The sequence below is a fragment of the Esox lucius genome, chromosome 7, assembly GCF_011004845.1.
Source record: "Esox lucius isolate fEsoLuc1 chromosome 7, fEsoLuc1.pri, whole genome shotgun sequence".
Taxonomy (NCBI): Eukaryota; Metazoa; Chordata; class Actinopteri; order Esociformes; family Esocidae; genus Esox; species Esox lucius.
Genome location: NC_047575.1, coordinates 41389021 through 41416476, shown reverse-complemented (window position 1 = coordinate 41416476; position 27456 = coordinate 41389021). Strand labels below are relative to the sequence as shown.

Genomic DNA, 27456 nt, shown 5'->3' with positions numbered 1-27456 from the left:
GTGATAAAGAGAGTGATAAAGAGAGATAAAGAGAGAGATAAAGAAAGTGATAAAGAGAGAGATAAAGAGTGATAAAGAGAGAGATAAAGAGAGTGATAAAGAGAGTGATACAGAGAGAGATAGAGAGTGATAAAGAGAGAGAGATAAAGAGAGCGATAAAGAGAGTGATAAAGAGTGATACAGAGAGTGATAAAGAGAGAGATAAAGAGAGAGATAAAGGACAGGTAGAATGAGAAACAAAGAGAAACAGGGAGTGAGTGTGTGTGTGTGTGTGTGCGTACCTCTGAGATGTCAAAGGTGAAGTCCAGTGTCTTCCCGGGCAGGGCCTTGGCTGATCCGTCCCAGACCCGGCTGACCTCTAGGTTGGAAAGGTCACCGTGGGCGTGGCTATAGGCCGGGTGCACCAGACTGGCTGACCGAGACACCACCAGCTTCAAGATGTTCAGTGCATCCTTCCAGTGGACCGTCTGATGGAATAGAGAAATGGGATTACGTGTGGTATATTCTACATACATGGTAGAGAGAAGGGATTACATATGGTATAGATTACATACATGGTAGAGAGAAGGGATTACATATGGTATATATTACATACATGGTAGAGAGAAGGGATTACATGTGGTATATTCAACATACAGGATATAGAGAAAATATTACATATGGTATATTATACATGTAGGTCAGATATAGCATATGCTTCACAAAACAAATATATGTAATATTAATGTATTTTGGGGAAATATCTGGGTAAATAGTGTAGCATTTGGGTGGATTTTGTAGTATTAGGGTTGATATTGCATTGTTTGTGTAGATAATGCAGTAATTTTGTAGATAAAGCATTATTTGGGTAGACATAGAAGTATTTGAGTAGATATCTTAATATTTGGTTAGATATTGTGGATATTGCAGTGTTTGTGTGGATATTGCAGTGTTTGGGTGGATATTGCAGTGTTTGGGTGGATATTAAGGTATTGGAGCAGGTCCTAAGATCTTCATCTACCAGTGGTTCAGTAGGAAACTGACCTGTACAAACTTCTCAATGGTCTTGAGGACGTCAGCATTGAACTGTTTCACCTGGACAGCCGTCATGTCCATATGACTCAGCAGGCAGTAGATGATCTGTAACAAGGACTGTTGCATGCTAGGTAGGCCTTTGTCCAGGAGCTGCAGAAAGGAAGGAAAGGAGGACAAAGAGACAAAGCATGAGAGAGACAAAGAGAGGGATCGAGAGAAAGGGGGAGAGGTGTAGGTGTAATATCTGATTAAAAATTAGTATACATTATCTATAGACACACTAATACTGATATTGACCCCTACATGGATATTGTAAAACAATGGTGGAAAGATTCTGCTCAACTTAACGCCAACCCTTGTTTTCATAATTTCCATATTTTCCAGAAGAAATGAATTTCAATTTGAGGTGACCCAGAGGGGTGCCAGCTACCTCAGCCATGTAGGTCACCATGTTGAGGGTGATATCAGCGAAGGCCTCGTGGAGGTACCGACACACCACGCTGACCCAGGAGAAGGGGTCCCGTGTGTACGACCTGGTCTTGTACAGGGTCATCACATGAGCCAGGTGGGACAGCTTGGTGTTCTTCTCCTCCAGGCACACCTGGGATGGAGGGAGGACAGGGAGTGAGTGAGGGAGGGAGTGAAGGAGGGAGGGAGGGAGGGAGGGAAGGAGGGAGGGAGGGAGGGAGGGAGGGAGGGAGGGAAGGAAGGAAGGAAGGAAGGAAGGAAGGAAGGAAGGAAGGAAGGAAGGAAGGAAGGAAGGAGGGAGGGAGGGAGGGATGTATCTTTTTCAGTTAAAGGTGCAGTCGATTATAACAGCTTATTAAGGGGGAGGGATGAGAGACGCAACATTTATTTTACTGATTAGCATCTCTTTCTGCTAAAGGTGCAGTCTGTAATTTCAGAAGCCTGCAGACTCATTGTTCACCAACAACAGCTGCACATTCCTATCAAATGTCACATTTAGGAGTTCCCCTTCTTTGCTTTGTCCAAGGACAGTTTCACATATCCAGAGTCATAACGTCACAGTGGTCGTACTGCAGTGCTCCGACAGGTCGTGTCATTACACACACCTGGCAGCAGTATGATAATGTAGCAGCATGATAATGTTGCATGCATCACTAAAGTAAGCCGCTCTGGATAGGGGTGTATTTACCTGGGCAATCCTCTCAGCGCTCTCCTTGCAGAACTGAGTGGGGCGACCAAAGTGCTGCACCAGGTGAGGTAGCAGACACAACACGTTCAGAGGAAAACCTGAAGAGAGACAGAGAGGGAGGGAGGGGGGCAGGGAGGGAGGGGGGCAGGGAGGGTGTGTTATTAGCCCTCAGTTTTGTCCACGCTGAACGTCTATGATGGTTTCACCGGGTGATGAATGGGTTGGTTAACTAGTTATGGAACTAGTGACACAACACAGACCTATAGCCTGGGATGTGTCCACCACAGGGACTAGTGACACAACACAGACCTATAGCCTGGGATGTGTCCACCACAGGGACTAGTGACACAACACAGACCTATAGCCTGGGATGTGTCCACCACAGGGACTAGTGACACAACACAGACCTATAGCCTGGGATGTGTCCACCACAGGGACTAGTGACACAACACAGACCTATAGCCTGGGATGTGTCCACCACAGGGACTAGTGACACAACACAGACCTATAGCCTGGGATGTGTCCACCACAGGGACTAGTGACACAACACAGACCTATAGCCTGGGATGTGTCCACCACAGGGACTAGTGACACAACACAGACCTATAGCCTGGGATGTGTCCACCACAGGGACTAGTGACACAACACAGACCTATAGCCTGGGATGTGTCCACCACAGGGACTAGTGACACAACACAGACCTATAGCCTGGGATGTGTCCACCACAGGGACTAGTGACACAACACAGACCTATAGCCTGGGATGTGTCCACCACAGGGACTAGTGACACAACACAGACCTATAGCCTGGGATGTGTCCACCACAGGGACTAGTGACACAACACAGACCTATAGCCTGGGATGTGTCCACCACAGGGACGCGGGAGACAGGCGTGAGCTGACAGAAGAGTTGCAGCGTGAGGTCAGAGGTCGTCTGGGAGGTGAAACCCTTCAACAGCAGCTGTTGTAGTCCAGAAAACCCGCTCCACCTCAGCTGGGCCTGCAGCTTCTCCAAGCGCTCACGGTTCTCGGCCCGGTCCAGGGGCACCTGAGAAATTGGTTTTGAGCTGTCAGTGCACTCATTTACATTCTGTGATTGCATGTTTTAAGGTCCTGCACCTATGAAGCTACTAACTTGTTAAAACAAGAACAATAAACATAGTCTACAGGTTAGCTACTTTTGGAGTTTCCAACTCGAAACATCAGTGAGATCATCTTTTTAAACATTGTACAAGGTACAGAAAAATCTACGACTTGAAAGTGTGTTCACAAACAAGTGGAACTGGCCAATATAGGAAGTAAGGTACGCTCCAGAATGCTTTTCCAGCCAATCAGGTCAGTAATCAATAACACAGTTTTTTGAACAACGTGTACGTGACCCACCTTTGACAGTAGCTTGTGGACCAGTCGGAGTGACATCTGATACTCAAACTCAAAGTCTGACTCCATGAGTGACACCGCCACCCAGAACACCGTGGCCAATATGGACGAAGGATGGGAGACGTGGGCGGGATCAGACAGCACGCTAGGGTCAATACGATTGGTCGATGCAGATGAAGCATGTATACTCCGCCCGGGCCGTCCGAGGCCGTGATTGGTGCAGGCCTGGATACGGTCCAGGGTGGCGCTGCGAGGTGGATCGTGTGATTGGTTGCCGCTCTCGCCAAACTTCTTTGGCACAGAATAGGATCGCTGGTGTCGGTTGCGTTCGGATGAGAGGCCACAAAGACCCACCCCCGGCAGGTTCAGCTGACCTGTGCTCTTCCTGTTGAACTGCTTCTCAAGCTTCTCATTGGTCAGGAAGTCTGGGGAGGAGGTCCTTAAGAGGGGTGGGGATCAACAAGTTGGAAACCAGTTAGACAGTAATGTGAACTATTTTTATTACCCATATATGGACATCACCTTCCTCATCTCTCTGATCTGTTTGGCCAGTTGGCGGATCTTCACTTCAACACTGACAGATAAATAGCTGGTGTTTCCCCCTTTGGCTGAAATTACTTCACGTAGATATTTCATGTAACTTTCTATCCGTCTCTTACATAAACTGGGAGCCAGTGGTCCAGACTTTTCTCCATTTCTAGAGGATCAATCGGACAGCGGAATTATGTAATTTGGACTGCTTGGATATTTATAACCCCTCCCGGACTCATGGACATCCATAATCCTTCTGAAGAGCATTAGATAGGGTCTTGACATGATGTGTAATCACACACCCTGATGGTTAACACCAGACCAGACCAGGATTCTAGTCTTTATGGGAGACCATCCCAAGTCACCCTCTAGGCAATTGGATATTTCTCATAATTTGAATTGCATACATGTTTTCAAAGAACTCTTTTGTGTGTGTGATTTGTTAACTGGGTCCCTTTTATCAATGGAAGCCGTGGGAATTTAGCTCAAATATCCAAAGGCAACTTTCCAGGTGGTGTACTTATTTTTTCACAAGACTGTAAGCATGACACAACTTTATAGTTATAATTTGCTGGTATTTATAGATATTTATATTCAGTCTGCATTCTGAAGGTTTGGCCTCGCAAGACACAGCGAGAATTCTCCTAAAGCTGGACGGATTTGTTTCCTGGACTTTTACATTTGACAGTTTAGACAAGTGGCAGTCCAACTCTTTAAGAGAGCTATCTGGACATGCAGTTCTGGCAGTCCATCTGGACATGCAGTTCTACAGTATGTAGGTAAGGAAGGACAGGTAGAAACCCTACCTCGTCAGGGCTGCCATCAGGTCGCTGTTCTTCAGACATTCAGCCAGATTCACCACCACTGACTCCAGAGTCAATAACACCTCCATCACATAGCCCTGGAACACACACACACACACAAACAAACAAACACATACACACATTAGTGTTAATGTACACACTCAGCTGGGTTCACTGTAGAGTCAACAACAACTCAATCACACAGCCCAGGAAATACCTCGCATTTAATTATAAAACGTATTTTAGTGTTTATAGCCAGCAGCTTGGCAGCCTACATCCCACTGTGGGTTTCTCTCACAAGCTAAACACGGTCAGTGCGGGTCTGCTCCTGGACGGACAACCAGAGGCTGCTAGAAGTGATGTTGGAGGACCAGTAGGGGGCACTGTTCCCTATGGTATAAATCCCAGTGCCCCAGGTCAGGGAAGCGAAGAAGACTCTGTAGTAGGTACGGTCTTTCAGATGGGACGTAAACAGGTGTCCGGACTCTCTGGGGTCATTAGAAATCCAACGGTACAGTTCATAAGAGTAGAGGAGTCATACCAACATAGCAACCTAATCATCCCAGCCTCCAATTGGTTATTAATTTCCTCTCATCCTTCTGTAACTATTCCCCAGGTCATTGGGGCAAATGAGAATATGTTCTCAGTCTACTTGCCTGGGCAAAATAACAATAAAATGCAGATATGAGTAATTCATCTTATCAATGTCACCAATAAAAAGCTTTTTGTTTTTTGTACAGCCGCAATGTACAGCTCTCGTAGTTTAACTTAATGGAACACGCACGCACGCACACACGCACGCACGCACGCACGCACGCACACGCGCACACGCACACACGCGCGCGCGCGCACACGCACACACGCACGCACGCACGCACACACACACACACACACACGCAGACAAACACAGACGCACGTACCTGCACCTCGTCCCCATGTTCTCCCACCACCTCCACCAAACGGGAGAGCAGGTCCGAGACAGCGTGAGCGTTGATTGGTTGTTTGAGAGCTCTGAAGATCTGGAAGCTCCGCCCAGCATAGTGACGAGATGAGCTGCACAGGGCGGTCTGCAACGCCACATCACTCAGCTGCTGCTCCAGGTGGAAGTCTGACACACACACACACAAACACACACACACATGTTAGCAACACACACCGCATAGTGACGCGCCAAGCTGAAAACTGACCAATAGGGAGGAAGGATCAGACGCTGCTTTCCTGAATCTCCAACGTTAGAAACGAGAAGTGTTCAATTAGTGTATGTATTATTATTTTTCTTTTTTTTACAATCAAATACATTTAAACATTTTAAACAAAATGTTTTAGGTGACTGTAAAGAACTGCTTTTGTGTTTCAGTCATGTTTGTCAAGGGCTATGTTAACTTGTCACCAAACTAGGGGGCACCTTATGTTAGGGTTATAGGTCACAGGTCACATGTGTTAGGGAGCACGGGTGACGCTGAAGGGTTAACACGGGACGGTAGCTAGGAGAACGTAGCGAGTTCCATTGGAAGGGTAACTTGTTGCCTGCTCTACATTCACATCCACGCTGTTGCCCTGGGTGAAACGGGGCAGCTGGGACCACCGCTCTCATACCTGACTTGGACTCCTTGAAGACGGAGATGACGTGCCGGAGGAAGTTGGACAGCTGGTCGGAGCTCTTGCAGTGGGGGTTCTTGGGAGTGATGTCCTCGTGGACCCACAGCGGCCCGTAGGCTCTGAGTAGGAAGAGAGCAGTACTCCAGGCACTGTGTTCCCACCACCATGACACCACCAGACACAGGTTACACACACACACACACACACACACACTGCCGCCCTCTCTGTAAGTACACACCGCCACAGACACCACAGCGTCTCTGCGCTGTTGGAACGTGAGTGTATCTGGGTTTCATGCGGTGATTGTGGTTCGTGTTGAACCCATAGATTTTGCTGTGGACACCGGTGCTGAACTGAGAACAATAACAACAACATCCACATTACGTGGTCTACAAATACAGACACACGGGCAGGAATGTGGGGGGGCTGATAGCGTGGGGTGGGGGGCAGTTGAATTGAAACCAAACCCATTATATCATCCCTGGGCCCACATGACATTTCAGATAAACTGGGAGTGGAGCAGCTTGATCAATCAGTTCTGGGTTTGGTGATCCATTCCTATTTATGGTTTGAAAGAGGGTCAGCATAAAAAAGAACCTGATGTGTCCTCATAAGGAAGAAGTCTGGGTTTCTCAGGGGGAAGTCTGGTTTTTGGGAGGCAGAAGGAGCACTTTCAAATGTCAATTGGTGGAACTGAGTCATGAACTGAACACAGAAGCATGGACAAGAGAAGGCTATTTCATCTGGTACTGTCTGCATACTGTCTACCACCATCTGGTACTGTCTGCATACTGTCTAAAAAGGACTGTCCACCCCCATCTGGTACTGTCTGCATACTGTCTAAAAAGGACTGTCCACCTCCATCTGGTATTGTCTGCATGCTGTCTAATAAAGGACTGTGTGTGTGTGTGATGGTGTGTGTGTTGGTGTGTGTGTGATGGTGTGTGTGTGTACCTGGTGGTTAAGAACTCAATCAGTTTATTGGTCTTCTCGTCCGTCTCACTGGCTGTGTCCTCCAGGTCCTCCAGGTCATCGGGGGTTACCATCGGGAGGTTACCCACGCTGCCCAGACTGACAGAAGAAGAGTTGGAGGACGAGTTCATGCCCGAGTCAACCCCCGTGGATGCCTGCCACTCCCGCAGGAAGTCAGGACCACCTGACAGGAAAAAGGAAGTGAATAGCATTCATGATATAACTAAGAGAAAATGCATTTTCTCACCATAAATCCCCTTATTTTTCTAGTGTGTGTGTGTTACCTGAGTATTGATACTCTGGCTGGTAGCTGGACTTTACGGTAAGTGTTTTATTGTCACTAATCTCTCGGGTGAGCAGCAACACAGAGGCTATGACCTGCAAATACACATACATTTAAATTAATAACATTCAACATTTAATAAAAAATATCCATAACCTTAACACAAAACACTTAACCTTTAACCCCCAATTATAATTCCTACGAAAAATCTACCAACTAATCTGCAAATTGCCTTTTTTTACCCACAGGGACAATCTGAAATATTTTTCTGTTTTATCATCACCGGGGGAAAATCAACAACAAATTCACCCAGATGGGTGTTGTTTCTATGTGCAGTGTATCAAGACATGAATCAACACCCAGCTAGGCTGCCCTTTACTAAACTGCACCCCGCCATGTCCGAATAGTCTCCGGCCATCACCTGGAAGTTGTTGTTGCAGGAGAGGGCAATGAGGAGGTGCAGAAGGAGGCGTTTGCTGTGTTCAAACACCTCCGGCCTGTAGTGGTCCAAACCTGGAGGAGAGATGAAACACACCGGGTCAGACTTGTGGAAGCCCACGCAACACAGAGGGTTGTGGGTTCGAATCCCTCCGGGGACACGTGTACGTAGGGAAATGAAGGGTTAACGGCATGTCATAAACGGGCGAAGATTACAGAACAATCCCAGACAACACAGCCAGTACCCCATCAACCAACCACACGCATGAACGAGGCCAGTGTGTCGTGTCTAGACATGGCTACACTAGTGGAACGAGTATGTATCCGAACGCACGTTTTGGTGTGTGTTTTATCTACACGTGTCTCCACTGGAGGAATGTGTGTGTATCTGAACTAGACATGGAGGAATGTGTGTACCCGTAAAGGCGTGTTGCCAACATAGTGCTGTATCCTGCAGATACATTCCATTGCTACTCTGACCAGGAGATATCACGGGAACAGACTAAAGCCGTCCTGTCATGTTAAGCTTCGCCACGGCACATCTCTCCATCTGCGTTCGCCTCAGAGACGTGAGCGCGGTCACAAACGTGGAAACACAAAGGCCGTGTCACGCACGTTCACTACATCAAAGCGTCCAGCATTCTGACAGGGTGAACTCATGGGTTCAGACCTTTAATTATCACCTTGGGAGGATAACATCACAGATAGCATCTGGGGTATGTTATGGAAATTCTTGAACTAATGTACATTTCAGAAATGTTTGCTTTTCTATTACCAGGTATGTAACTCAAGTCTTTGTTTAGGGTCATCATTGAATGGTGTCAGAAGATCACTGGGAACTCTGACCTGATCTGTTAATCTGCCTAAACCAACAAGGGTATCTGTCCTTTGTTCTTCAGCAATGTGTCTGACTGTCTTTTATGATTTTCTCCTCTACCCCTCAGACAGTGAACACCTATGTGACTTAAGACAGTTGGGCAGTAACTTTTAACTGGAATAAATACTGACTGTTCATGTGTTTACCTCAGAGATTCCTCACAGGCCTTTTATGATAGGCTTCGGACGTATTTCTCTATTTGCTATTATAAAATAAACTGTTAATTGTGCCAAGAGAATTTTGTCTCTGTACTTACTTCCATTAAGTGGTCCTATCGATGGAATTTCCATCACAGGCATACTGTATGTAACACCCCTCCCTTACCTCTTCTTACCCCCACTCCCTCCCCCTCCCTCACACACAAAGGCGGTAGGTGGTATGCTAAAATGTTTATGCTTGAGGTGGTCGTCGACTAAAGTGAGTTTGATTGGGACCACAACATGAACAAACCCGGCCCTGCTCACACACATTTAAACATTTGTTTATCTATCCGTGTGGGGACTACAACAATTACTCCTACCCTATTCTCTTAAACCTAACCTCAATCACTTAATCACTTAACCTCAATCACCTAACCTCAATCAGCCAACCTCAATCAGCCAACCTCAATCAGCCAACCGCAATCAGCCAACTGCAATCAGCCAACCGCAATCACCTAACCTCATTCTCCCGACCTCATTCTCCCAACCTCATTCGCCCAACCTCATTCCCCCAACCTCAATCACCTAACCTCAATCACCTAACCTCAATCACCTAACCTCAATCACCTAACCTATTAAACGTAAAGCCGTAAATTGCCTTTTCACGTGGGACCGACGAAAAAACGCTGCATGGAGTGATTAGTCAGTTAGTATCATCGTAAAAACTTCTGGTCCCCTCATGTATTTCTAGATATGGATCACACCCAGGAGAGCATGCAGCCGTGTTTGTGTGTGTGTGTGTGTATATACCTAAGAAGAGAGCATGTAGCAACAATGGAAGGTGCAGAGCCCAGTCCTCCCTCACACTGTGGTCTACCACCATCTCAGTCATGAAGATCACCGCAATGTTACACCTGAGGACACAGAGACACACAGACACAGAGACACACACACAGACACACACAAAGACACACACACACACACACACACGCACACAGACACACAGACACACAGACACACAGACACACAGACACACACTGTGGTTAGTCTGCCTCAACAGGACAAAATGTATCTGTACATGACAATGTCCTGCAGTACACTAGACACACATATTACACAGAGAGCATTTTGACAGATGACATGGTATCTCTCTACACCATGCACTGTACCTGATCTCTGTTCTACAGATTATATTAAGATGTTGAAGGACCCAGGAGGGTGTGTGTGTATGTGTACCTGTGAAGAGGTCCTCAATGTGTGTGTGTGTACCTGTGATGAGGTCCTCTTGGTGTGTGTGTGTGTACCTGTGAAGAGGTCCTCTTGGTGTGTGTGTGTGTACCTGTGAAGAGGTCCTCTGTGTGTGTGTGTGTGTACCTGCGAAGAGGTCCTCTGTGTGTGTGTACCTGTGAAGAGGTCCTGTGTGTGTGTGTGTGTGTGTGTGTGCGTGTACCTGTGAAGAGGTCCTCTGTGTGTGTGTGTGTACCTGCAAAGAGGTCCTCTGTGTGTGTGTGTACCTGTGAAGAGGTCCTCTGTGTGCGTGTGTACCTGTGAAGAGGTCCTCTGTGTGCGTGTGTGTGTGTGTGTGTGTGTGTACCTGTGAAGAGGTCCTCTGTGTGCGTATGTACCTGTGAAGAGGTCCTCTGTGTGCGTGTGTGTGTGTGTGTGTGTGTGTACCTGTGAAGAGGTCCTCTTGGTGTGATGGTCTCAGGAAGGTAGTCAACCAGCGGTGCCCAGCAGCCTCCGTTTACGGGCATGGGTAATGCCTGCGGCCGATTGGTCTCCAACACACTCATCAGCCAACCAGCATACGGCGGTAGAGGGTCATCTAGAGAAACGGACCAATCAGGCCACACTGTTATGGAAATTACATGTTTCACATGACGAACATGCTGAAAACAATCAGACCTGCATTTGAACATTAGAAATCTTGAAGACACATGGATGGCTGGTTTTCCAAACCAGGAGTCCTAGTAAGTGGGGTTATGTGAGCAACTTACAGCAGCATATGAAACATAGCAGTTTTTGTTTTCTTCTAACTTAGACACTACACTACAGACTGACAGACCATGTGACATGACACCGCCTGGTTGTAAAACACCCCAGAATCATGTCAAGAATGTCAGGTATGTCATTAGCCAGCTGCCCATCATGAAACACAGTGCATACATGTTGTCTGTGCTGGCGTAGTAAAGTGACGTTGTCTGCGCTGGTGTTGTGTAGTGATATTGTCTGCGCTGGTGTTGTGTAGTGATATTGTTTGTGGTGGCGTTGTGAAGTGATATTGTCTGCGCTGGTGTTGTAAAGTGATATTGTCTGCGCTGGTGTTGTAAAGTGATATTGGCTGCGCTGGCACTGTAATGTGATATTGTCTGCGCTGGTGTTGTGTAGTGATATTGTCTGTGGTGGCGTTGTGAAGTGATATTGTCTGCGCTGGTGTTGTAAAGTGATATTGTCTGCGCTGGCACTGTAATGTGATATTGTCTGCGCTGGCGCTGTAATAGGATATTGTCTGTGCTGGAGTTGTGAAATGATATTGCGTGTGTTGGTGTTGTAAAATGATATTGTCTGTGCTGACGTTGGGCGCTATGAAGAAGGTAAAGTGATTCTGCAGGAGATCAAGTAAATCTTCTGTCAGTCTGTGTGTGTGTGTGTGTGTGTTGTCAGTACATCAGTATAATGGAATCAGCAAAGGCATACGCACTCTTCTCATCATCATAGGAACCGCCGGAGCTGTTACTATAGCGAGACTCCAGTCTGTGATGAGCACGGGCCCTGACGGACACAGAGACATGATTACAACAAATAATAACATGTAATACCACGGTAGTGTTCAAGTATGTAGAGTGTTATCACATACACTTTATTTATAACACAGTTATTAGGACTGATGGTGCACAAGTAGAATGTATTTACAGTGAAATGCTACTCCATTGACATAATACAGTTATTAGGACTGATTGTGTACATGTAGAATGTATTTACAGTGAAATTTTACTCCATTGACATAATACAGTTATTAGGACTGATGGTGTACATGTAGAATGTATTTACAGTGAACTGTTACTCCATTGACATAATACAGTTATTAGGACCCATTGTGTACAGGAAGAACGTTTTTACAGTAAAGATTTACCAAACTGACATAATACAGTAATTAGAAGTGATTGTGTATAATAAATACCCAAAAGGTGCAGTGATGTGGACCCACCTCTCCTCGTTCTCCCGGGCCAGTTTGGACTCATCCGTCTCAGGGAAGTTCTCTTGCCCAGCCACGACTGTGTTACTGCTGGATGTGGTGCCTGGAAGACAACAACAACAACAGATTAACAACAACCACACACATCGTTGGAATAAAGCAGCTACATAACACTTTGGAGAAGCAATTACACCCCTTCACGTCAACTCAAATCATTACCAGCCAGTAAATCCAGTCCTTTGACGCGGTTTAGTCGGTCGAGCGTGGTGCTTGTAACATCAGTGACTGGGAATGGCTAGCGTGAAACAATATAAACGTGTGTGCACTCAATACCGTGACACAGAAAACACACAGAAAACAGGATGCGGGCATTAACGGCGCTGTCATTACACATCAGCCGCTCCACTGTTCCGCACACGGCGGCTGTTGTTCACCGACCGATAACTAGCCTGGTTATCATCTGTTATCTTTCTGGCTGGGTTCTGACCATATACAAAGTCAGCTTGACTGACCCATCACTGACTAATACCTTTGTGTAAAAGAGCTGTAGGTCCGAACCGTTATTGAAGAACAGCATGAGGAGTTGTTGTCTGGTTATATTGGAGTTCCTCAAGGGTTCCAGCCAAGCACCCAATCAAAGCATTTGAGGCTGCAATTGATTTTAATATTCAGCCCAAAACAACAGTGTATATTTCAAATAACGTTTTGGGAAAGGGGTCTTTGTTGACACTCTCTGCCCCACTGTTATCTGTCATTTCCTCCCATTGTAGCTCCAGCAAAAGCACAAGCATGTGTACGGAAATCAAACAGAAAACAACAAAGAGGACTGATACTGAAAGATGCCACAGCGGGAATTGAACCCTGTGAGAACTACCCTGGGAGAACTACTGTCCCTGGTGTTTTCACTCCAACCCCATGTACATGCAGCCTCATTCAGTTATTACCTGTCTAATTATTAGAATCAGGTGTGCTACATTTGGGTTGGGGGCCCTCCCAGGCACAGACCATAGTTTAATTCATTACATTGGGGTTGGGGGCCCCTCCCAGGCACAGACCATAGTTTAATTCATTACATTTGGGTTGGGGGCCCTCCCAGGCACAGACCATAGTTTAATTCATTACATTGGGGTTGGGGGCCCCTCCCAGGCACAGACCATAGTTTAATTCATTACATTTGGGTTGGGGGCCCTCCCAGGCACAGACCATAGTTTAATTCATTACATTTGGGTTGGGGGCCCCTCCCAGGCGCAGACCATAGTTTAATTCATTAGACACAGAAGGAAACCTTTTGAAACCAGCTACCCAGCAAACACCCTTACAATGTCTGGGGGACCACGACACAACCTTCTGACGTTCTGGGGAGGTTTCATTTTCAAGGCAAACATTCGTTTAATTAGTATCCAGTAAAAACACTGTGAGAGAAAAATGACTAATTAGCGATTAACGTAACGAGACATGATAATTCCGCTATTATGACCAACACATCAGTGATGAACCTGTTCAGAAAACGGAGTCCAATAGTTGTATAACTGTTGTGTTATTGTACCTACAATGGTGACCTACAGGGAAGCCACCAAGTGAAAATGGGGAATGACTGCGGCTAGACCGAAGATTAACACACAATAGTGAAAGGAACGGAAACTGGTTTTGGAACGGTTTCTACAAACTGGGCCTTAGAATGTATAAAAACGATGCCACCTGAGCCGTGCCCCAGAGCCACCACCAGTTTCATACAGATGGTGACTCTCTACTGGCAGGTAACCATGAATCTGCTGTGTCAGCTGGACTGCGTGGCGCTGCGTGCCCTCTCCCTCTCCGGCGCGCCACCTTGCCGGGGTACTGAGCGCCGGCTGGACACCACACACACACACACACACACACACGCACACACACACACACACACCTGCACCTCATCTGTTATTATGTGGCTTTTTAAGTTCCCCCGTTTAGCACTTGCACCTCACGGGTTATTGTGTCTTGTCGTTGTCGTGGGCGAAGACCCCGCTTCTGTGACTGACACCGGGCCCCGGCCAATAAGAGGCCCGCCTGACTCACCTGACTGGTGGGCAGACATCTTGTGACTGGCTGCGAAGCGGTAGAAGGGCGGGTTGTCACAGTGGAGCACCACCGGGTTGACGGGGTCGGTCTGCTGGAGCTCAAACAGCAGCTCCTCCATGGTCTGGATGGTGTTGTTACGACACAGGTAGATCACCACCTTCTTGATCTGCAGCACACACACACACACACACACGAAGACGTCGATATTGATGCTGATCCTGATGACAAGGTGTGTGTGTGTGTTAGGGGGAGTTGCGTGCGTGCGTACTCACGTAAGGCAGGAGCGTGGTGTCTGAGCGTGTGCATGCTTGTGTACTCGTGTAAGGCAGGAGCGTGGTGTCTGAGCGTGTGCGTGCGTGTGTACTCACGTAAGGCAGGAGCGTGGTGTCTGAGCGTGTGCGTGCGTGTGTACTCACGTAAGGCAGGAGCGTGGTGTCTGAGCGTGTGCGTGTGTGCGTACTCACGTAAGGCAGGAGCACGGTGTCTGAGCGTGTGCGTGCGTACTCATGTAAGGCAGGAGCGTGGTGTCTGAGCGTGTGCGTGCGTGCGTACTCACGTAAGGCAGGAGCGTGGTGTCTGAGCGTGTGCGTGCGAGCGTACTCATGTAAGGCAGGAGCGTGGTGTCTGAGCCTGTGCGTGCGAGCGTACTCACGTAAGGCAGGAGCGTGGTGTCTGAGCGTGTGCGTGCGTGCTCATGTAAGGCAGGAGCGTGGTGTCTGAGCGTGTGCGTGCGAGCGTACTCACGTAAGGCAGGAGCGTGGTGTCTGAGCGTGTGCGTGCGAGCGTACTCACATAAGGCAGGAGCGTGGTGTCTGAGCCTGTGCGTGCGAGCGTACTCACATAAGGCAGGAGCGTGGTGTCTGAGCTGACCCCACAGAGACTGATGAGGAACTGCAGGGCGGTACGCAGGTTGTTACTCCACTTCTCATTGGACACCAGGGCGTTCCACGCGTTCTCCATCTCTGGACCTGGAACCTCATCTCCATACTGACAGAGGAACCCAGGAGAACCGTCAGTAACACGTTCTGGACCTGTCATCTCAGGCAACAAGTTAACCCTTTACACATTCCTGTATGGATATGTGACTGGTGAAATCCAGACTTCAGGCTCATACCTGGATGTAATCAGTGTAATCAAAACAGCTTCCACATAAAACCGTGTTATAATTATCAGCCTCCAATAGGCAGCTACGCCCCAACGCCCTCACCTTAGCCGTCATGAACATCAGATTGTTTAAGACGAGTGAGGTGGCCTGGAGGGAGCCCCAGCCATTCCCCCGGAGCCGAGGAGACAGACCCAGGGTGTGTGCCCGACCACGGGGCTCCTCTTCGGGGGTGCAGGGGCTGGAGGGTGGAGGCAGTAGGCCCGTGTCCACCAGCTCTATGTTGGAGAGCCAGGGCAGCAGGTAGGACAACATGATCTGTCTACCGTTAGGATGAGTGGTGGGGAAGCGCTGAGACACCTCTGATGGACCCGAGAGGAGAGGGAGAGGAGAGGGGAGGGGAGGGGAGGGAGAGGAGAGGGGAGGTGAGGGAGAGGAGAGGGGAGGTGAGGGAGAGGGGAGGGGAGGTGAGGGAGAGGGGAGGTGAGGGAGAGGGGAGGGGAGGGGAGGGGAGGTGAGGTGAGGTGAGGGAGAGGGGAGGGGAGGGGAGCAGGGAAGAATTAGCAAAAAGGATGGGAAAATACTTTTTTATTCCTTAAATAATGACACATTAATACCTCTATGTCTTGTTAGTTTTCAGTTTCCTAACTATCACACACACACACACATGAAGACACATTCGGTCACACACGTACGAGGGGCCCTGCCCAGGCCAGCCAGGAGTTTCTACCTGAGAAGAGGGGCAGTGTGAGCTCCGGGTACATGGAGGCCAGCTGTGTGGACAGGGAGGACAGAGACACGCTGTAGAGCGGGGGCAGGGGTCCATGGGTACCATACAGAATGTTCCCGGGCTTCTGCTCCACCATCCGCTTAGAATACACACACAGCTTGGATTCCAGAACCTGAACACACACACATCACAGACTTAGTCTCACAGCAGATGTAAAAAAATTCTAAATCTCACAAACACAAATTATATGAGAGTAGGTGTCCCACCTGCATCAGTTACATGGAGATCTCATAGATCTGAGAGGTGTCCTACCTGCATCAGTTGCATAGAGATCTCATAGATCTGAGAGGTGTCCTACCTGCATCAGTTACATGGAGATCTCATAGATCTGAGAGGTATCCTACCTGCATCAGTTGCATGGAGATCTCATAGATCTGAGAGGTATCCTACCTGCATCAGTTACATGGAGATCTCATAGATCTGAGAGGTGTCCTACCTGCATCAGTTGCATAGAGATCTCATAGATCTGAGAGGTGTCCTACCTGCATCAGTTGCATGGAGATCTCATAGATCTCTCGGCTGGTGTCTGAAGACTTGAACAGCACCAGGTTCAACAGAGTCACTATGTCACATGGGTAATTCCTGACACAAACAACAACAAACAAATAGACAACACAGAGAATTATTGAGCGGATTGTTTAATAAAAAAACACACCAATCATTTGTGTTGTTATTGTTTAATTAATTGATTGATGAAGTATTATTTAACCAACGGAAAACAGATTTTAAACATTAGCAATATTTGTGGACTGGGGTGAGTTCAATTCTGGACCACTGCTCTTTTAGCACACCTACTTATACGTGATCCTACCTGCTACTACAGACATTAATGTGATCCTACCTGTCACCACAGACATTAATGTGATCCTACCTGTCACCACAGACATTAATGTGATCCTACCTGCTACTACAGACATTAATGTGATCCTACCTGTCACCACAGACATTAATGTGATCCTACCTGCTACCACAGACATTAATGTGATCCTACCTGTCACCACAGACATTAATGTGATCCTACCTGTCACCACAGACATTAATGTGATCCTACCTGCTACCACAGACATTAATGTGATCCTACCTGTCACCACAGACATTAATGTGATCCTACCTGCTACCACAGACATTAATGTGATCCTACCTGCTACCACAGACATTAATGTGATCCTACCTGCTACCACAGACATTAATGTGATCCTACCTGCTACCACAGACATTAATGTGATCCTACCTGCTACCACAGACATTAATGTGATCCTACCTGTCACCACAGACATTAATGTGATCCTACCTGCTACTACAGACATTAATGTGATCCTACCTGTCACCACAGACATTAATGTGATCCTACCTGTCACCACAGACATTAATGTGATCCTACCTGCTACCACAGACATTAATGTGATCCTACCTGCTACCACAGACATTAATGTGATCCTACCTGCTACCACAGACATTAATGTGATCCTACCTGCTACCACAGACATTAATGTGATCCTACCTGCTACCACAGACATTAATGTGATCCTACCTGTCACCACAGACATTAATGTGATCCTACCTGCTACTACAGACATTAATGTGATCCTACCTGTCACCACAGACATTAATGTGATCCTACCTGTCACCACAGACATTAATGTGATCCTACCTGCTACTACAGACATTAATGTGATCCTACCTGTCACCACAGACATTAATGTGATCCTACCTGTCACCACAGACATTAATGTGATCCTACCTGCTACCACAGACATTAATGTGATCCTACCTGTCACCACAGACATTAATGTGATCCTACCTGCTACCACAGACATTAATGTGATCCTACCTGTCACCACAGACATTAATGTGATCCTACCTGTCACCACAGACATTAATGTGATCCTACCTGCTACCACAGACATTAATGTGATCCTACCTGTCACCACAGACATTAATGTGATCCTACCTGCTACCACAGACATTAATGTGATCCTACCTGCTACCACAGACATTAATGTGATCCTACCTGTCACCACAGACATTAATGTGATCCTACCTGCTACCACAGACATTAATGTGATCCTACCTGTCACCACAGACATTAATGTGATCCTACCTGCTACCACAGACATTAATGTGATCCTACCTGCTACCACAGACATTAATGTGATCCTACCTGTCACCACAGACATTAATGTGATCCTACCTGTCACCACAGACATTAATGTGATCCTACCTGCTACCACAGACATTAATGTGATCCTACCTGTCACCACAGACATTAATGTGATCCTACCTGCTACCACAGACATTAATGTGATCCTACCTGCTACCACAGACATTAATGTGATCCTACCTGCTACCACAGACATTAATGTGATCCTACCTGTCACCACAGACATTAATGTGATCCTACCTGCTACCACAGACATTAATGTGATCCTACCTGCTACCACAGACATTAATGTGATCCTACCTGCTACCACAGACATTAATGTGATCCTACCTGCTACCACAGACAGTGGCAATGGCCTTGAAGCAACCTGAGGCCAGCTGGTAGGACCCAGTGAAGCAGCGGTCGACCGCCCAGTTAAACAGGTTCACCTGGTCTGGGTTCAGCTCCAACAGTAGAATCACCACCTCACAGCCCAGACGGTGTACCTGGGAAGATAAAACACAGACAGGCAATATTAGCCAATGAGAAATAAGACAGACAATCAGAGACAAGGACAGTAAGACCAGCCAGTGAGAGACCAGTATTGAACAGATGGTTTTTTCAAAATTTCTACTAATAAACAGTTTTTCTGTTTTCACTAGACATCTTCTGTTTGATATACTACATTTTCATTCAGTTTATTATAGTCTGAATACTTCCAGCAAGGTTTAAAGACTGAAGGTGGTGGTTTGTTGTTGGCTAGCTAGCTAACGTTAGCTGCAGTCCATGATTTGATTTGAAAAAGTGTGGCGGTTGAAGAAAACTGTACAGATGACCATGTTCATAGGAAGGAGAACGTATTTTTTTTGTGAATGTGTTTTATTTCTGTGATTGCGTTTTGCATAATGCATTGTGTGGTTGGATATGTTTGTTGATATGTAGATTATACAGCTCCGGAAAAAATTAAGAGACCACTGCACCTTTTACCAAAAAAGTCGAAAAGGAAGGTTTTGAGTGAGGAAAATAAGTGCTCAATTTGCAGAGGTCTCTTAATTTTAACCCTTCTGGTCCTCAATCAACACCTTCCTTTTTGACGTTTTTTGGAAAGGAAAGATAAAGGTGCAGTGGTCTCTTAATTTTTTCCAGAGCTGTATATTGTGTTTTGGTCTATTCTGTTGTATTTGTCTATATTGTGTATTTTCAGGTATTCATATAGGGAAGCCGTGTTTTATATAAGAAACCACAGAGAGGTAATGTACCTGCAGGTCATGACAGGCCAGGATGTTTAATATAAGTAACTACGGAGAGGTAATGTATCCGCAGGTCATGACAGGCCAGGATGTTTAATATAAGTAACTACAGAGAGGTAATGTACCCGCAGGTCATCACAGGCCAGGATGTTTAATATAAGTAACTACGGAGAGATAATGTACCCGCAGGTCATGACAGGCCAGGATGTTTAATATAAGTAACTACGGAGAGATAATGTACCCGCAGGTCATGATAGGCCAGGATGTTTAATATAAGTAACTACGGAGAGATAATGTACCCGCAGGTCATGACAGGCCAGGATGTTTAATATAAGTAACTACGGAGAGATAATGTACCCGCAGGTCATGACAGGCCAGGATGTTTAATATAAGTAACTACGGAGAGATAATGTACCCGCAGGTCATGACAGGCCAGGATGTTGTCCAGCCACTTGTAGAGGTATCCATCAGTGGACAGACCCACATTGTCAAACACCGGACCACAACACAGCACCGCTGACATCGCCTGAGGGGAAACACACACCATTACCACTGTGTCTGTGTGTGGTATTTCTGTGTGTGTATGTGTGTTGGTGTGTGTTTATTAGAGTCTACCATACCTTCAGAGCACAGTACTGATATCTGGTGATCTGGTGGTTGCGGTCACTGTAGCGATCAAGGGGCGTGAACATGACGCTGAAGGGGCCGGCCCATTGGCTGAACAGGATGAACAGGTGGTGCCTCAGAGACTGTTGGGGGAACAGGAAGCGCCGGTGGTGGACTAGAAAAAGAGGCATGAGGGGTAATAAGTGGTCTTGAAACATGGGGCATGAGTGGTAATAAGTGGTCTTGTAACATGAGGCATGAGTGGTAATAAATGGTCTTGTAACATGAGGCATGAGTGGTAATAAGGGATCTTTTATTGCTTATTATACTATGCTATACTACGGTAGCATTATGGGTCACAAGTCACTATGACAGTATTATGGGGTTTACATGCCAGGTGGTTTCAGTCCTGAATGCTGATTTGCTGATGGCCGTGGTATACCACTCTTATGACATCACACAATAATGATGGGATGTCACCGTGGTTACTGTGGTAGTATTATCATCTGGCTAGTTACCAGGGACACACTGTATGAGGTTGGCCACCATCCCAGAGAAGTGGGCCCGGATGTCTTTCAGGACGTCCAGATCCTTGTCGTTCTCCGCCTCCAGCAGCATCCTGGTCAGGTCAACGTACTCCAGGAACAGGGCTCCCAGGGCCAGGCTGTCGCGCTCTAACGCACCATTAGTACTACAGAGGTGGAGCACAGGTGGAGACAGAGGACAGGTGGGGACAGAGGACAGGTGGAGACAGAGGACAGGTGGGGACAGAGGACAGGTGGGGACAGAGGACAGGCGGGGACAGAGGATGGGGGGGACAGAGGACAGGTGGGGACAGAGGACAGGTGGGGACAGAGGATGGGCAGGGACAGAGGATGGGCAGGGACAGAGGATGGGGGAGGACAGAGGATGGGCAGGGACAGAGGATGGGGGAGGACAGAGGATGGGGGCGGACAGAGGATGGGGGCGGACAGAGGATGGGGGCGGAGAGAGGATGGGTGGGGACAGAGGATGGGCGGGGACAGAGGATGGGTGGAGATTAAACAGCTAAACGATGCAGACCAGCTGGGGAGCTCTTGACAACGGGAAGCTCTTGACCTGACACTGCTGAGAGTGTTGTTAACTGCCCCAGGTCTCAAAATCTTGAAAGCCAGTTTCTGTGCCTTTCCCATTTAGTGATTTCCATGACAGTTCCCAATAACGTTAAAAGCTGCAGAGAAGCTATGACGAGTTACCAAAAGTCAGTGTTAAAAAAATATGAGCCGGTGTCTGTGTGTGTGTGTGTGTGTGTGTGTGTGCACGTGTGGTACCTGTCACTGATAACTCCAGCATCAGCCAGCAGTTCAAAGATCCTGAGCAGCTGCAGTCTGAGCAGATCCCTTCTCTCACGACGCTTCTTATTCTAGGACACAAAACGCAGACAGGCAGACACACACACACAGAAACATGCAGAGGCACAGACACACGCAGAGACACATGCAGAGAAACATGCAGAGACACACACACACACACACAACAATTAGCAAAAACGTGTAAATACACTTCTCTAACAGTCATTTAAGATTCTCAGTTTAGCAGGCCAGGATGTGTTGCATTACCTAGTTGCAAACAGCAGTCTCTTATAATAAAGCATTCCACTACGACTATTGCCTAAGTCTCCTATAGACATCAATATTAAGTAAGGTTGAACTAAAGGTTGTGTTTGAAAAAGATTATCACAGAAAACATATATACTGTATTTTTGATAAATAGTTGTTTTTTTACCTCAGGTCTGCGTTCCAGAGCCTCCTTCATCAATGGGTGGAGTTCCTCAACCAGCTCCCTGAGGACAACATTCAAACAGAATAGAACAATGGAAAACTAATGTAGAAACAATGTTTCTCAATAGTTTATGACTGTTTTTAATAAACTAAAAATATATGAATCAGAAATTAAATATTTCTCATTCAAAATTATACAACACAACATGTTCACATCATGCCTTCCCACAACACACACACCTGTACACCCACAAACATACCTTTCTTTCAACATGCCTGATCACACACATTGCTCTCAACACGCCTGGACACACATACCTTTCTCTCAACAAGCCTGGACACCCACACCTTTTTTTCAACAAGCCTGGACACACATACCTTTCTTTCAACACGCTTGGAAACACATACCTTTCCTTCAACATGCCTGATCACACACCTTTCTCTCAACACGCCTCAACACACCTGCCTTTCCTTCAACATGCCTCAACACACATGCCTTTCCTTCAACACGCCTCAACACACATGCCTTTCCTTCAACACGCCTCAACACACATGCTTTTCCTTCAACACGCCTCAACACACATGCCTACCCCTCAACAAGCCTTCAAAACATTTCCCCATGTGATTTCTTCAAATAGGATTTCCAACGGTCATTTGTTTTTTAAATAGGTCTTTGGCTTTGTGTGTGTGTGTGTGTGTGTGTTTAATGCGTTACCTGAACACCAGGGCATTGGTGCGTCCGAGGCCCAACACCAGGCATTCCGTGATCTCGATGCTCTCAGCTCTCATCAGAGGGACCAGCTGTTTCAGGAGCCACGCCACTGATGGAGTGCCAATGACCTGGCCAAATCACCACGGAAACACACCCCATGTTTACCTAGCCGTGTAAATGGGGACGCCGCAGTTGCCAGCTCCTGAAATCCCTACTGAACCCTAACCGTGTAATAATTGGCATATTACATTCATGCCTAAACTTAACCTTGCCCTGACGCCTAACCCTAAAAACCTTTTCTACATCGGTACAGGAACAATTTAGATTTGATTCAACTTAATTATCATTGAACAGTACAAGTACAGTACAACGAAAGGCAGTTAGCATCTAACCAGAAGTGCAAATAGAGTGCAGAACTTTTACAAGTATTAAGTATATGTATGTACAAGGGGAATGCAAATGCAGTACATAAGACAACTCCAAATGTGCAATAGAAAATGTATAGACAATTTACAGGTAGTAAGTATAACGCACGTACAAGTGGGATAAAAAGTTGTGCGGGTACAAGTGACAGTTATCGATGGCATTCTGAATGTGCAATCGAGGCAAATTGAAGGAGTAGCCTAGCATGTGCCACTGAAATGCGGGGAGAGCAGAAATGAGGTTCCCAAGGTAGACATGTACATGTAATTGAAAAATGCAAGTACAGGCATTTCTAAATGGGCATTGAGGGGCTATGTTCCCATTGGTCACCCCTCAGTTCCCAGACATCCCAGCCCGCCCCGTACCTTGTTGTCGTAGGTAACGCTCCCATCCGGGGTAGTGGGTGTGATCTCGGGGGTGGAGGCTCTCAGGTGACCCGGGGACATGATGCTGGGCTTGGCCACGCCCAGGCACAGGATCAGGTAGTTCCTCCATAGGGAGATGTAGCTGTCGCTGGAGCCGGCCGACGCGGTCTTCTTGGCGTTCACCGGGCTACTGGTAACCACACGGAAACACAGAGGGTCACCGTGTGAGAGGGTTTGGGCCAACGCTCACACACAGACCCACGCATGCGCATGCACATAGGCGGCTGCTACGGCTGTTACAGGCAAACTGCTGCAATTCAAGACAATTATCCACTGAGTCCATGTTCCTTGTTTAGCGTTTGGGGAGGCGTGTTTGTGTCTGTGTGGTGTGGCGTGTGTGTGTGTGTGTGTGTGTGTGTGGTGTGGTTGGTGTGTGTGTGGTGTGGGTGGTGTGGGGGGTGTGTGTGGTGTGGGTGGTGTGGGTGGTGTGTGTGGTGTGGTTGGTGTGTGTGTGGTGTGGTTGGTGTGTGTGTGGTGTGGTTGGTGTCCTTACTTGGGGTCGACCAGGGGCAGCAGTAGCTGCAGCCTGGTGAAGGCGTAGGGCCAGGCGTAGCTGAGGGCGGAGGGGCAGAGCCGGGGGAGGTGCTCCTGGTGCAGGAAGCTGTGCAGGCAGAGGATCCAGGGGTCTTTGACACACTGGGCGTAGATCCACACGTGGCTGGGACTCCTGACGTCGTAGGAGCTGCTCACCAGCCGGGCGCTCCACTCCACCAGGTACTGGAGGTCCACATGGTGGCTGAGGGGCAGGGTGGCCTGGGGAGGAGAGGGGACATGGGCACACTGCACAGACACGCCGGCCTGGATGCTCAAACACCCCCCCCCACACCGAACTCACCGAGTCGGACACGGCCACGTGCACAAAGCTGTCCAGGACCGCCGGGCTCAACTGGTCCATCACCTCGATCATCGGCTTGTCATCGTCCTGGAACACAAAGCGGGGACCTGGTTAGCCCATCCTTTGTCTTCCTCCTTCCTCCTCTTCGACCTCGCTCCGACCCTACCTCCGCGTGTCCGATGGTGTTGAAGAGGATGCGTATCTCCCGGAGGACGGACACGGCCAGTTTGCGCGTGCTGGTCTGACAGGAGCAGAGGAGCAGCAGGGCCAGGCCTTCTACAGCATGGAGCACCGAGCAGTGGGGGGTCCGGTCTGACAGCCTGGGACTGGCCTGGGGGGGAGGGGGAGGGGAGCATGAGGGGCAGAGAGAGAGGAGGGGAGGGGAGGAGGGAGGAGTTAAGCTAAAAAACACATTGAAGAAGAAATGCAAGGACAAATGCAAAAACACACACACACACACATCCACACAAACACCCCACACCCCGCACACACACACATCCAAACCCACCCTCACACATTCACACACCCTCACACATCCATGCACCCTCCCCCCCCAACCACACACACACCTCAGCAGCCCGTTTGCTCCCAGGGATCTGCAGTGTGAGTCTCCACTGGGTTAGCAGCTGCAACAGGAGTTTGATGGAGGAGTCCTGAAGACCCTGGTGGGTGTCTTGCACCTAGAACACACAGAGAACCATGACAGACTGGAACACAGAGAACCATCCCAGACAGGAACACAGAGAACTATTTCAGACTGGAACACAGAGAACCATTTCAGATTAGAAAACTAGAAACAGTTTTTTTACAGTTTTTTCACTGTTTTTCATGGTCTGTGACCATGTTTTCCAGATTCAGTTTACTTTTGATTTGCCACTTTACATTCGAAGCATTTCAGTTTAAAAGAAAATGTATGTAGTTCATTCAGTCGATGTTTCTGTTCACTGCAGGGTTTGTGTTAGTTGGTAAATGCCAGCCTTTCGCCCGTATCAGGTGTAGATGTACCATGTTCTCGTGTGTGTCGCGAGAGGAGGTGGAGGTGGCGTCACAACAGTTTTCCTGTGATGTCATTATGGGCGGGTACAGGGTACTATCTGCAGTGGAGAACCAACCAAGGCGAGGCGTGTAGAGCCGAGTCGAGCTGGCCTTATGTGGTGGAAAAGCTCCCAAAGCCAGTAGAGTTGAGGTGAGGCGAGTTGAGCCGACACCATGCAATGGAAAAGCACCAAAACTGTCATCCTCGCCACTTATATAGCTGAAGCTATAGTTATAGGTAGGTGTTACACACAATATGGACACTCAGTTAAATTCCAACCTTCGGTTTGTAAGCTCTTATGCTGCTGCCTCCATTTTTAGAATTGTAGTAAACTTGACACCTGTGTCTTAGTGCTGCTTTTTGTTTGGATGAAAAAGAGACAACATATAAAAGAGATCTGTGAAGATCTTTATTTTTTTATTTGTCTATCTTATTTTTACCACCTTTTCAGCCCATTTTGATTTTCATTCGGTTTCCACTCAATAGTTGTAAAACACTCTAATCAACAGTTCAAAAATCATGAGTATTTTCCTGGATAGTCAACTTTGAAGTTTCCTGAGGTAATGTATTTTATTCTCTTTAAATGTTTAAAAACCTCCAGGAAAACCTATTTTGAGTCCAACTCTGCCAACAATTATCTCAGAGTTTAATATAATCCAGCTCATTTCCAAGAGCACCTGAGATAGCATACTATCTAGTACCAAAGAATGCGGGTGCAGCCAATGTCATTACTCACAGACAACTAGCTTCAGGCAGAAAGATGCATCCAATCACAATGGCAGTCTGTTTAGAGTACAGTTGTTATCAGTCCTTGCAGTATGCTCTAGCTAGAACACAGCGCTCTAAAACAACACAGCGCTCTAGATAGAACACAGAGCTCAAAATAGAACACAGAGCTCTAGACAACAGAGCTCTAGACAATACAGAGCTCTAGACAACACAGAGCTCTAGACAACACAGAGCTCTAGACAACACAGAGCTCTAGATAGAACACCGAACTCTAGATAGAACACCGAACTCTAGATAGAACACAGAACTCTAGATAGAACACAGAACTCTAGATAGAACACAGAGCTCCAGATAGAACACAGAGCTCCAGGTAGAACACAGAGCTCCAGATAGAACACAGAGCTCCAGATAAAGATAAATGTGCATTTTGAAACAGTCATATAGTCACCTCTCTCAGCAGGAAGTGTGTGTATCCAAACAGGACATCTTCCCTCCAATCAGAGAAGTCCAGTAACAGGCTCTGCAGGGAATTCTGGGAGATGAGGCGGAGCTCGTCGTCCATATGGACCGTCAGGCTGAACGGAGTGAGGAGAAGCCATTCAATTCATAATGATCAAAAGACTATAAATAATGATTGTTGTGATAGAAGGGTGACAGACTGGGAGCCTCACCGTGAAAGCAGGTCTATGAGTTCAGGTTTGGACATTCCGTCAGGGAGGATACGAGGGACAGCTGCTACACACGTCCGGAACAGATCTATCTTCGGCTTCCTCTCCCCTCTGAGAGAGATGCATAACACTGTTTTTGCTTTTCAAAAGTGGAATTGTGAAGTAAAACCTTTACATTTTGTAAAAGCACTTTGTGACAACTGCTGATGTAAAAAGGGCTTTATAAATAAATGTGATTAATTGAATGATTAAATGGTGTAGATATTACAATGGACCTAATTCAAAGTACTTGATCATGTCCTCTAGTAGACTCTACATACATGATCATGTCCTCTATTAGAATCTACGTACGTGATCATGTCCTCTAGTAGACTCTATGTACGTGATCATGTCCTCTAGTAGACTCTACATTCATGATCATGTCCTCTAGTAGACTCCACATACATGATCATGTCCTCTAGTAGACTCTACGTACGTGATCATGTCCTCTAGTAGACTCTACGTACGTGATCATGTCCTCTAGTAGACTGTACC

The 27456-nt window shown here is 47.2% G+C and overlaps 1 protein-coding gene across 11 annotated transcripts in view; it reads right to left on the bottom strand.

Annotated features, from left to right (window-relative positions):
• fryb (furry homolog b (Drosophila)) overlaps positions 1–27456 on the bottom strand; it is an 85173-nt gene that overhangs the window by 14171 nt on the left and 43546 nt on the right. For 6 of the 11 annotated variants that reach the window (XM_034293261.1, XM_034293254.1, XM_034293256.1 and 3 more), the window contains 35 exons: positions 26926–27033; positions 26703–26829; positions 25059–25169; positions 24656–24820; positions 24490–24576; positions 24148–24407; positions 23595–23784; positions 22810–22934; positions 22099–22156; positions 21645–21736; positions 20853–21025; positions 20349–20509; positions 20144–20254; positions 18830–18984; positions 16821–16920; positions 16279–16450; positions 15654–15910; positions 15287–15433; positions 14444–14612; positions 12374–12491; positions 11894–11964; positions 10867–11017; positions 10003–10106; positions 8159–8250; positions 7739–7832; positions 7437–7638; positions 6480–6631; positions 5804–5991; positions 4887–4981; positions 3553–3988; positions 3019–3217; positions 2171–2268; positions 1445–1615; positions 1024–1164; positions 282–467 (listed from right to left, as the gene is read on the bottom strand). In XM_034293261.1, coding sequence (XP_034149152.1) covers positions 282–467; positions 1024–1164; positions 1445–1615; positions 2171–2268; positions 3019–3217; positions 3553–3988; positions 4887–4981; positions 5804–5991; positions 6480–6631; positions 7437–7638; positions 7739–7832; positions 8159–8250; positions 10003–10106; positions 10867–11017; positions 11894–11964; positions 12374–12491; positions 14444–14612; positions 15287–15433; positions 15654–15910; positions 16279–16450; positions 16821–16920; positions 18830–18984; positions 20144–20254; positions 20349–20509; positions 20853–21025; positions 21645–21736; positions 22099–22156; positions 22810–22934; positions 23595–23784; positions 24148–24407; positions 24490–24576; positions 24656–24820; positions 25059–25169; positions 26703–26829; positions 26926–27033 — 5266 coding nt within the window. Of the gene's footprint in view, positions 1–281; positions 468–1023; positions 1165–1444; positions 1616–2170; positions 2269–3018; positions 3218–3552; positions 3989–4886; positions 4982–5803; positions 5992–6479; positions 6632–7436; positions 7639–7738; positions 7833–8158; positions 8251–10002; positions 10107–10866; positions 11018–11893; positions 11965–12373; positions 12492–14443; positions 14613–15286; positions 15434–15653; positions 15911–16278; positions 16451–16820; positions 16921–18829; positions 18985–20143; positions 20255–20348; positions 20510–20852; positions 21026–21644; positions 21737–22098; positions 22157–22809; positions 22935–23594; positions 23785–24147; positions 24408–24489; positions 24577–24655; positions 24821–25058; positions 25170–26702; positions 26830–26925; positions 27034–27397; positions 27406–27456 lie in introns of those variants that run through there. The other 5 variants (XM_034293258.1, XM_034293259.1, XM_034293264.1 and 2 more) reach the window with 3 other exon arrangements.